At 40.2% G+C, this 12288-nt stretch overlaps 2 protein-coding genes across 2 annotated transcripts; one reads left to right on the top strand and one right to left on the bottom strand.

Moving 5' to 3' along the window:
• Positions 1 to 328: 328 nt before the first annotated feature.
• PCOAH_00003890 (KIR-like protein) lies at positions 329 to 1759 on the top strand (the record flags this gene model as incomplete). The annotated part of the gene is made up of 3 exons (XM_020057204.1): positions 329 to 346; positions 424 to 1299; positions 1502 to 1759. The coding sequence occupies 3 exons, from the start codon at positions 329 to 331 to the stop codon at positions 1757 to 1759; spliced, it is 1152 nt and encodes a 383-aa protein (XP_019912770.1).
• A 7157-nt stretch (positions 1760 to 8916) lies between these two features.
• Positions 8917 to 10013, bottom strand: PCOAH_00003880 (Uncharacterized protein; the record flags this gene model as incomplete). Its single annotated transcript, XM_020057203.1, has 2 exons — positions 8917 to 9600; positions 9792 to 10013. 2 exons carry the CDS (start codon positions 10011 to 10013, stop codon positions 8917 to 8919), a joined length of 906 nt encoding a protein of 301 aa, XP_019912676.1.
• Between the last annotated feature and the right edge of the window lie 2275 nt (positions 10014 to 12288).

The raw sequence follows: 12288 nt of genomic DNA, 5'->3' as shown, positions 1-12288 counted from the left end.
CTACACTTCACACTTACCATTCATCCACCCCTACAATCACACACTTACCAATCATACAATCTAATCATCATCATCATAGGGAACAAACATAAACAAGCAGAAATAAGGACAAAAATTTTTGCATACTTCCCTTATTCAAAAAATATATGAATATATAAATAAAGGACGATTAAAATATAAATTCACACCATATAGCAAAAGTGTACATAAACAATGGCACAGGCACCACCATCATGGGTTCGTCCTCCTTAGACCATCCTTTTCCTCAATATAAATAATGATGTATTTATAATATATACATTACTTTCTATGCAATAATACACACACAATGAATGGATTAAAGAATGTGGGTAATACACGGAGGTGCATACATTTGTACATATTCCACTCTCTTCCTCCTGTCTGCCACTTATATATTCGCAGATATCGGAGCCGCACAGATCACCTTCGGAGGTCCAATTTTACGATAAATTGGGTGCGGCTACAAGGGTTGAATGTACCTCTATTAGTGGCTCGACCGAATCCTTGAAGAATACTTTGGGGGGTGCACTGAAAAATTACCTTGGATTTAAGGGTTCGGAAGACAATATCGCCAACGCTTACTGCCTTGCATGTCAACGGAACGAGCACGTATACCACAACGGCGAACCCTGTTATTTTTTTTACTACTGGTTAGGAGATACATACTGGAACAAGGCACGGAAGGATGATTTGTCGGGCGCCCTGGAAGCAATTTACACTACGCTGGGAAGTAAGGTTCATGGAAAAAAGTGTAATGTTAAATACGACGATGTTGACAAGGACCTCTTCCTTAAGAGGAAAGTAATATTTGACTATTATTACAACTATAAAACTGAAAGAAAGAAGTTTCTGAACAACGAGAGCAACTGTAATAATGATTGGTTCAACTACCGAGAGACAATTATTACAGCATGTAAGGCTGTGGAAAAGGATTGCGAAGCAGGGAACAGTAAGAATAGTCTATATTGTAAGGACTTTAAAGATAAGTACGAAGCTTACTGCGAAATAGTTCAACAACTACAATGGACATGCAATCAAATATCTAATTTGAAAGGAGCTGTAGAGGAAGAAAAAACGACATGTTCCTCTGCAAAGGATCAATTACAGAACCAAATCACGCAGGAAAAAAAAGCAGCATCCTCTGCAGCAAAAACAGCAGCTTCCAAAGCACAATCAAACTTAAGTGAAGCCGTAAGTAAAGCCACCACCACCACTGCTCTTTCTTCCATCTTTGGTACCTTAGCAATGACCACCGTTCTTCCTTTTCTATTATATAAGGTAATAGTTACTGTTAGAATGATATAAATAATAATATTTATTATTTATTCCTTCCACCCTACCACCACTAACACAACCTTCCTTCTATCTACCACACCTAACAACCTTCCTTCCACCTACCACCCATAACAACCTTGCTTCCACCAAACAGCTAACAACCTACCTTCCACCAACCACCTAACACAACCTTCCTTCCCTTCAGTATAAACCATGGTCTTTTTGGTTTGGTAACCACACTTCTGGAAATGGAGGAGGAAGAAGAAAAAGAAGAAGAAGATCAGTCGGGCGTGACATTGATACATTAACGGACGATTCAACAACATACTCCATACTGGACAATTCTACCGAAAATTCCACCGTAAGTTCTGTTGCATACAACACAAGACCGTCTACCAGAGAAAGGGAAGGAAGAAATAATAATGAGGGGGGTCGCGGGATGGTAGGTTATCAAAACATGTAACACATCGTATGTGATGTAACACCTAGGAAAGGGGAAGGGGATGGAAGGGAAATGTCCTTCGCCAAGGGGGCATAAATAACCATGAAATTTATAAAGTGTAAAGAACAAAATGACCTTTTTCTTCTGTCCCCTTCTTTTTTTCTTCTTTTCCTCCCTTCCCTTTCTCTTTTTTATTCGACTTCAATACAATATTAGCCTCAAAAAAAATGCCCTAATATAAATTTTTGTCACACAGAGAAAATTGCAAAAAAAAAAAAAAAAAAAAAAAGAATACCCTAATATAAATTTGTCACACAGAGAAAAAATTGTGCAAAAAATGCCCTAATTATAAATTTGTCACAAAAAATTAGTCAAAAAGAACAATGCCCTAATTTGTCACAGAAAATTGCGAACAAAAAAAATGCCCTAATAAATTGTCAAATAAAGAAAAAAATAGAAGGAACCATATTTTGTGCGCAACTTCCTTAAAAATTTCATATTTCAACTTTTGCAACTAGAATTTCAATCCACCTATTTTGTATGCGCAACAAAGTGGAAACTGAGCTTCCCTCAAAGGGGAGAGGTCACACTTTGGTGGATGAAGGGAGAGGGGGGGAGTGCAATCCAATCATATGTGCGTCTCTCTCTGTTGAAGGAGAGGGGGTCCCTTTTTCGTTGGTTCCCCTTCCGGAAAAAGAGGGGGGGTTTGCTTTCCCACTAAGCAGGTTGGTTTTGCGTGTCTGGTTTGAGGGGGCGCGTCCCCCCCACAGAATAACTAAGGAAGGAAGGTTGTTAGGTGGTAGGGTGGAAGGAAGGTTGTTACGTGGTAGGGTCGAAGGAAGGTTGTTATGGTGGTGGTAGGTGGAAGGAAGGTTGTTATGGTGGTGGTAGGTGGAAGGGAAGGTTGTTATGGTGGTGGTAGGTGGAAGGGAAGGTTGTTATGGTGGTGGTAGGTGGAAGGGAAGGTTGTTAGGGGTGGAAAGAAGGTGGTAGAAGGAATTAAAGTGAAGGAGTGAGTGAAGGCGCAGCCCAAGGAGGGAGCATCTAAGGAGGAGGAATGAAGGAGGGGTCGAAGGAAGGGAAGTAATGGAGGGTCTAAGGCGGAAAGGAAGGGGGTCTAAGGAGGAGGAAGGAAGGAGGTTTAAGGAGGAAGCAATGGAAGGGTATAAGGAGGAAGCAATGGAAGGGTATAAGGAGGAAGGAAGTTTTAGGGTTTAAAGTTTAGGGTTCAGGGTTTAGGGTTCAGGGTTTAGGGTTCAGGGTTTAGGGTTCAGGGCTTAGGGTTCAGGGTTCAGGGTTCAGGGTTTAGGGTTCAGGTTTTAGAGTTCAGGGTTCAGGGTTTAGGGTTCAGGTTTTAGGGTTCAGGTTTCAGGATTCATGTTTCAGCGTTGAGGGTTCAGGGTTCAGGGTTTAGGGTTCAGGGTTTAGGGTTTAGGGTTTAGGGTTTAGGGTTCAGGGTTCAGGTTTTGGGGGTTCAGGGTTCAGGTTTTGGGGGTTCAGGGTTCAGGTTTTGGGGGTTCAGGGTTCAGGTTTTGTGGGTTCAGGATTCAGGGTTCAGGATTCAGGGTTCAGGGTTCAGGGTTCAGGGTTCAGGGTTCAGGGTTCAGGGTTCAGGGTTCAGGGTTCAGGTTTTGGGGGTTCCGTGTTTTGAGTTTTAAGGTGTAGCAGTGGGGTCCTTTTCTAGATTAATGCCCTATAATATGGTCTGGTACTTTAACAGGCCCAGGTGGTGGTGTACACCCGAAGGGTGTAAGAAAAGGAGAAAAAAAAAAAAAAAAAAAAAAAAGAAAAAGGGAATAATGTGGTTAAGGAAGGGAAAAAAAAAAAAAAAGTAAGGAAGTGTACATTGACATGTAAGGTATATTGTAGATGGAGGGGGGGCAGAAACCTAATTACACTCCCACTAATCAAGAATAAGCGGAAAAAAGGAGTATGCGCAGCGGCCCCCACACCATGTATGAAAAAAGTGTGACGGAAGCACAGCACTACTATATAAAAAGGGGGGTGCGCAATGCATGAGCAACTCGGTTGCTGCTACATATATATATGTACACAATTTAGTGCAGTTCTTTCCCGTTATTGTCATGCGTAGTTAATTTTTATCCTATAAATTAAGGCTTATTCCGATGAGTACTAATAATATGTGCACATTACCCCGTATGGAAGGTGGTACGTGATAGGGTGGAAGGAAGGTTGTTAGGGGTGGTAGGTGGAAGGAAGAGGAGAAAAGAAGGTGTTCTCTGCTGCATATATGCATGAATTGTGCACTGCACCACACAATAATATATATGTGATCTAACAATACTTTAATGATCTAACGACCCCCACCCACCTACCACCCCTAACAACCCTTTCTTCCACCAACCACCACAACGCCCCCTTTCCATTTAAGAATAGCAAAATAGAACATAGAGTAAATGTCACATGCTGAAATTTTTTTCTAAAGAAGAAAGGCAGTTGCATAAGCCCCCGTTTCCCTTCTATATATGTACATAATAAAGGAGCGCATGCGTGCACACCTAATGTAATAGGAAAGCATGCGTGTACAAATAAAAATAATGCAATGTTCTGCAATGTTCTACAATGTCCTCAAAGAATAGCAGTACGCAGAACTATCATATCATACTGTTGTAGAGGGAATGTAACAAGGGAATGTAGGAAGGGAATGTAGAAGGAATGTAAAAGGAAGTGAAGGAAGGGAATGTGGTGGATGTGAAAGGGGGGAAGTGAAAATGTGAAAGTGGAAGGGGTACTGATGTGCTACCTGTACACGCACATGTTATATATATATACACATATATAAAGGGAAGTAAATAAAATTTTCGTCCTCCTTAACACATGAAGGAAGGGAAGGAGTGCATTCGTTTCTTCGTTTGTTTTGAGTGTTTGTAACCTTGTGTGTTCATTTGTTTGGTACGTGTGTGTGTCTGTTCGTTTGTTGTTTGTTGTTTGTTGTTTGTTTGTGCTTGTTCGTTTGCTTGTTCTATATATACAGAAAGAATATATAATTAAAGGGAGAAAATGGCACCGCAGGTAGTAGTAGGAATAATATGAATAATTGTACATTATGCGTAATGTAATATGGATATATATACATAAATACGTCTATATATGTCTACATATATATAGGGTATATATAGTATATATAATCATTTGTAGAACGAAGATCCAAATATGTTGCCCACAGAGGAAATATATAATGAATTCGGGAAGGTGGAGGAGTGTACTGTCTCTCAGGGAAAACCAGATAAGAAGCAAGAAATAGAGGCAAAATTAAAAACAGAATTAGATTGGTTACGGAGTAAATATGAGGACTGTGCCAGCAAATTTGAAAATGCGCTCTGTTATGCATTAAACATGGACTCAGAGGAAAAGCATTATGGTCAGCGTTGTAATTTACTATATTATTGGATTGGGGACAAAATAAGGGGGAAGTTGCGTATGAATTCCAGTTTTTCCAGTGCCATCTCCCGTGTTCATGATGCACTGCAGAAATTTGGCTCCGAATGGAGTTGCAATTATATATACGACGCTATTAGCGATACCCTTTTCGAAAAGGCAAAAGTACTATTCGATTACTACTATAACTACTATAAACTGCAGGATCAAACTGGTTATAAGCAATCTCCCTTATGTCCAAAGTTAAAGCAAAAATGGCAAGACACTAAGAGAGTATATACACAAGTGGAAGGTATGTGTGATCCTAATAATGCTACTGCTGATCGTACATGTTATCAAGAATTTAAAAGTAAATTAAAGGAGTACGAGGAAATACTAAAGTCAGAGTTGAAATGTGATACAATACCGGACGCGGAACCTCCATTAATGTCGACATCATCAACGAGAGTATTAACGGTTCGTTATTCCCACTTAGAGTGACTAACACAGTAGTGTGTACACACATATATATCACTTTACATATATATTGTCCCACATATATAATGATCCACATATGTAGTACTTTACATATGCAACACTTCACATATGTAACACCTTACATATGCAACACTTTACACGTATGATATAATAAGTTTAAATGTGGAAGAACTACATAGCAACATATCCGTTTCCTGCCATTTACCCCTATAGAAGAGGGACCTACAGAATTTACCTTCAAGGAATGCGTATAGGAATCTCATTACTGAGTGGCCCCAATGTATGAATAAGACATCTGAAGCGGAGAAAATAAAAAGTAGTTTAAAAGATAAATTAAAGAACGGGGAGAATGAGGATATCTATGCAAGTAAGGTTGCCAGTACCTGGTGTTATGTATGTGAAATGAGAACAGAGAACCCATCCTATGAAGAACGTTGTGGTTATTTCTACTATTGGCTAGGGTCCACATTGATGAACATTTTAGGGGACCCCGATAAATTCCAGGGAGTTATGAATGAGATTTACGCGAAATTAGAGACATCCGGTCCTGATGGTGTATGTAGAATTATGGACACTACTGTTGATTATACTATCTTCAAGCAGAGGAAAGAACTATTTGATTTCATACATGACTACAGCACGATAAGGGACTCGTTAGCGGCTAATGAATCCCATTGTACGCAGGCTTATTCTAATTATATTGAAAAAGCTAAGGAACCATATCAAATGGTAAAAACAAATTGTGCAATTGATTCTGGTAATGACCCCTGTTGTAAGTTACTCAACGGGAAAAAAGACGGATTACCCACTCAGCAGGACCTACAGAAATTAACATGCAAAGTAGTACAAGTTCCAGACGACGAACCAGGAATAGAGGAAGAAGAAGAGGATGAAGATACTGGTACAGAGGAAGGGGAAGGAGAAGAAACTACAGAGGGAAAAACTGTGGAGGAAACTGTAGCAGTCACAGAGGATGATGAAGTGTCGGAAGAGGAACCTAAGAAGTGTAATGACGTATCAGGGGAGGAATCTACCAATTGCCCATCACCACCACTACAGGAGGACAAATCTAAAGTACAACTTCTGGCGGCAAATGAAGGAAGTCCATTAAAGCAGGCAGGCTCCTCTGTGAACAACAACATCCCCACCACCCCTATCGCTCCTATCGTCTCTTCCACAATTGCTACGATAGGACTTCCTACCATCCTATTCTTTTTGTATAAAGTAAGTAAAATTACAACAATTATTATTACCATTATGTATGTGGAACGTGCACATATATATATATTATATACGCAATGTGCCTTTAGCAAATGTACTCCCTTACAATATTATTTCTATCACCCCTCCCTCCCCCCTCTTCTTCTCTGTTCCCTTCCCTTTCTTTCTATTCTTAGTATACCTCCATATTTTCTGGTATAAGCAACACCTTCGGAAATAATAGTAAAAGAAAAAGAATGTCCGCCATTAGAAGAGAATTTAATGATTTTCAGGAGCACGACGACGACGGTTCTTCTACAGAATACACAACGGAAATGAGTTCCACAGCAACGAACGACGATTCTACTACATTATATTCTGTTCCATATATTAGATAAGTTCCTTGTTCTCTTCTTCCTTTCCCTTCCTCAGTTCCTTCTCTCTCTTTTTTTTTAAAGGAAGAAAGAGAAAGAAAGAATGAAAGAAAGAAAGAAAAAAAAAAAGGGAAGGAAGTATGAAATGCATAAGGAAGGAAGGGGAGGGAGGAAGCTCCTGTTGAAAGAGATGAAGAAGTGGCCAAGGAAGTAGTTGCAGAAGAACCTGCCAAGGAAGTAGTTGCAGAAGAACCTGCCAAGGAAGAGCAAGCTGTGGAGGAAGCTGTAGAGGATCCATTGGAAGAACCAAGACTCCAATACAAACCCATACGCAAACCTATGGACTGATCCAAGTAGACAAGCTGCCCATAGATGAAGAACCCAGAATGTAGGAAAAGGAAATGTGTCACTTCAGGCACGAAATCGAATAAATGGATGAGCATAAACCAGACTGGTACAACTTCTCACGATACCCTATACGACATAGGTCTTTCATTTTTGGAAGAATTAGGAGAAGACGACTCAAGAACAGGATGTAAAGAAGTCAGCCAAACAGACCACAGAGCATTTAGTAAAAAGCTACACGTAGCATAAGGGAAGAAGTAAAGAGAAGAAAATAAAAAACGAAAATATTCGCAAATGGAAAATAGTTGCAAATAGAGGAACATTTTATGAAGGCTCCCCACCCCGCATGCCAATAACACCTGCGCGTGCTATACTCTACACAGCCATGTGTCCCCCCCCCCCCCCTGATCAGAATAATTTTTCTATAAACCTGTGAACATTTCCACAACGTTATAAATTTATAAATACTTTTTTGATTAATCTCACCACGCGTTTGTTTGCTTGTTTATTACTTTTTTTTGTTTGCCCTACTCTTTTCCACCTACGCATTATGTACGTATATGTCTATAATTACAATATTTCTGCGTGCGCACAACGCGACCATCATTTTCACCCAAACAACAAACAACTTTCATGACGAAAGGTGTACCCTAATGTAAATGACCTTTCTCTAACTTCTCTGTAATGCCAGCACGTGTGCCGCTTCACTGTGTCAAGCTGGAAAAAAAAAACAGCATTTTCCCTTCCTCACTTAGTCTAATGGCTTAATGGACACATAACGATGGGGAAAAAATAACTATCACGTAAAGCAAACATCTCAGAGGTGGAAGTAAAAACGAAAAGTGTAAGGAACGTGTCCCCGTCATCCCACTTGCACGTCTTTTCACTTCACAAACACATTTTTATTTTTTTTCTCTCTTCATAGAATTACCCACGGATAAGTGCAACCAGCTTGGTAGGCACCCGAGGGGATGGGTGGATTCAAATCTTACCTATCATGGTGCGTTTTTTTTTTATTTTTTTAATCCATTCCTACGCCCAGAAAAAAAAATAATAATAAATTGTCTATATATTTATTTCTTCCCCTTGGGACCTCCGTGCAGGTGACTATCCCCAATGGAAGTGCCCAATGGAAGTATGCGCCATTGAAACAAGTTGGGAAGAAACTTCCCGTGGTAGTCGCTAACACCACGTCCACTCAAACAAAGTAAAGAATAGACCAAGCGGAATGGGCTCCACCAGCAGACAATGTTGTCTATATATATTCATCGAATTTTTGTACTCAGTTTGGGAGGAAGGAAGAGCAATCCCTCTATCGAAGGGCATGTTTATGCTCCACATCGTAGTGGTGCAATAACATGCTTTCTGCGGACAAAAATTTTCTCATTTATAGGTAGATTTTTTCCCCTTTTCTTTTTCCACGTATTTTCCATCCGTTCTTAACGATATAAAAATAAATGGGTAAGCAAAGGGGGCAAAAATGGCTATGAAAATAGCTTGTGTACTCAATCCCATGCATAATGTGGTAACCGACGCCACCATCATGGTAACCAATGGCAAAAAGGGGACCACAAATCTGACTACTTTCATCGGCTTACTTTTCCATACTTTTTTTACCTTGTCCATAATTTTTCTACAAATTCTGTTTTTCATTAACCTGCTTGAGATGTAGTCGACCAGCTGCTTTAGCTTCTTTGAGTTGGCTATTCTGTAGTACAGTGTTAAGTGTGGGTTGTCTCTGGTTGCATCGTGCTGCAGCGAGTCGGTGCTTCCATTGAGCAAGGAAGAGGAACTTCCATTCAGCAAGGAAGAGGTACTTCCATTCAGCAAGGAAGAGGTACTTCCGTTAAACAGTGAAGAGAAACTCCCACTCAGCAACGAACAGGTACTTCCACTCAGCAACGAATCAGCACTTCCATCACACAAGGAGTCGCTAATCTTACTGCGCAGAGAATCTCTGCTCCCATCATATGCCACTCCAAATGAAGATAATGATCGTCCCTCCGATGGAAATTGTGGTTGGCTCCCTGAATGGTGTTCCTCATTCGGCGTTATACACACAGGGCACTAACAAAAAAAAAAAAAAAAAAAAAAAAAAAAGCATCGTATGAGAGATGGTGCTAAATGGGGAAACACCCCATCAGCGGTACTTCACCTTTCTGTGTATTACACCCAAGTGGACCCCCAATAACATTCGTACATTAGCGGCACACATAAATACCCGCCTATATATACACCTGTGCCATTTTATTCATTACATTGCTTGGCGTGCATAGCATCCATGCTAAAGAAACGCAAACAAAAAATTTAGCTACGACGAGGTAGATGTCTCGTGCAGACTTCCGACATCCTTCAGGCGGACTCCTTTTCTTGCTGCCTACAGTAGTGCATTCTTTCTTTGCCCCTTCATCGTGCCTATAATGCTTAGGAGGCACATCCTGTGAATGCATAATGTTATAGGGGGAAACCCCCCATCTCATTTTGCTCCCTTTTAAAAGGTTAGAAAGGGGAAACACGAAATGGGGAGTCTCTTTTAGCCCTCTTTATTATATATATATTTTTTCTTTTTTACGTTCCCTTTTTAGCGCTGAAGCGGGGTATTCCTTTGTCTCTCAGGGTGGTTACCCATACGCACGTGCGCGGATCGCATGTCCGGGGCCTATAAATGCGCTCCTTTATATGTTGAGCAGTCCACCGCATGGTGGAATGGCTGTGTTTTCTTCCCCCGCAAATACAAAAAAAAAAAAAAAAAAAAAAATGAACTTGCTGAGCAGAGAAGAAATAATTATAAAATTCATGCAAAAGGAACAATTTAAGGAATCGTAAAAATGCTCCTCTGCGACACGTCACTAGTAGAACCGCACTATATAGCGCGTTAGATTTGTTCTGGAAGTGGCAGTAGAAAAAGGGTGTTCTAAAGGTGCCACAAGTAGGTTGCAAAAAGAAGCAATAAACACCGACCTATGCAGCAGGCAATGGAGAAACCGATACAGCTGAAGTGCCATAAATGCACATGCCAATAGAGGTTGGAAGAACATTCCTAAAATGGCCAAAAACGCGTAACTATGTCAGCGTCACCACCACCCTCATCACGCATATTATCATCCTTACATGCATTACAATAATACAATTTTTCGCTACATCTGCGCGTGGCCTTTACCGAACGAAGAGTATGCGATGAGGTGGATTTTTTTTTTTTTTTTTAATAAAAATAATTGACTCCATATCAATGCCAATATATGTTCTCCTCCCAACATTGTACAGTTGTCACGTCCTTTTTTACCAGTTAGGTAATTTTTTCCCCCCAAAGGAGCAGCAACCGAACATACGAAAAAGGGAAATAAAATTCTAACTACCTAATTGGAATGGCACAAAAAAAAAGAAAAAAAAAAAAAGGGGGGGAATGCTATCTTATCCCTATATGCTATTTCACTCGGTACGCAGTAATCTTACATCCGTGTGGGGTGACCACTTAAACACCTTTTCTCGTGTGAGCAGATTTCCTTCCTTCATTAATTTTGTTTTTTTCATGATAGAAGTAAAAATGAACGACTGCAATATGGTTGGTCGACATTTAGGCTCATTCCTCTGCTAACTAAAATATGGACGCAGTGGTGTGTTACGAACTGGGTGCCAACCTTTGTGTTTATAGTGAAACGAAACGCCCCCTCAGTCCCGTCCCCATTTGTCACATTCGTGAGGAAGCACAAATTCTCCATGCCGTTTATTTCCCCTGGCGAACTTCCAAAAAAACGCGCACCTTCTGATGGCTGCTCATTATCGAATTAAAAAAGAAGAGGTTAACAACTCCAACGCTGCTGCACCTATCGGACGAAAACGAACAAATGCATGCCTCTAGGGGCTAGGAAAGCACTCGCACCCTTCTAGGGTAGGAAGTTTTAAAAAAATATTTTTATAACTGTCGGCTAAAACTACTCCGCGGGGATTGCACTTTCACTGTTGGAGACATGCGGCGCACAAATTGACGCACAATTGGCGCAATATATATGCCACGCTGGAATGGCTAAAAGAGATAAAAAGCATTCCACAAAAATTCGTCACAAGGTGTGATGCGCGAGGGGGATATAATTACTGCTTGCCCTTTTGTTGATCCAAAATCAGCTTTTTCTTTTCTCTTTTTTTCACTCTTTTCACATATCCCTTTGTGCAACTACTACTTCTCTTTATGCCAAGTATATGGGGGCCCTCCTCCTACTCGCAAATCACGCGCGTGCATTTACACATTCACGTGGGCATAAATATTGGGCACCTCCCCTAAGTCATACTTTTTCTAGCAATGCATTACCATTATTTTTTTGTCATTTTATTATACGTGATAAATGTTATATTATGTATATATAAAAACTGCTTTTCTTTTTCTTCACTCCGGTTAGATTATTTTTCACCCCGTCACACTTCCCCTGCGATGCACAGCCAAGTGCAAACCCCAATGGGTAAAAACTAACTGACAGGAAGAGCCCCACATTACAAATACACATACAATGCACAGTGCGGATGGAAAAGGGGTTATCAACAAAGCGCCCTGGTATCAAGCTTCGGACATTTCTCACATCGTATATTCGTTCAGTTGTTATTATAAGAGGAACTAACAAACAGGCGAAGAGAAGAAATATATTTTTTTCTTCTTTTTTTCCAAACGAAAAAATGAACAATATGTTTAGTAAAAAAAAAAATGACAATTGAAAATGCCAAAAAGTGAGAACCTTTTATTTTTTAAGGGAACGTGTTAAGTGT

This window comes from Plasmodium coatneyi, chromosome 2 (genome assembly GCF_001680005.1).
Source record: "Plasmodium coatneyi strain Hackeri chromosome 2, complete sequence".
In the NCBI taxonomy this organism is placed as follows: domain Eukaryota; phylum Apicomplexa; class Aconoidasida; order Haemosporida; family Plasmodiidae; genus Plasmodium; species Plasmodium coatneyi.
This window is presented reverse-complemented; position numbering and strand designations above follow the sequence as displayed.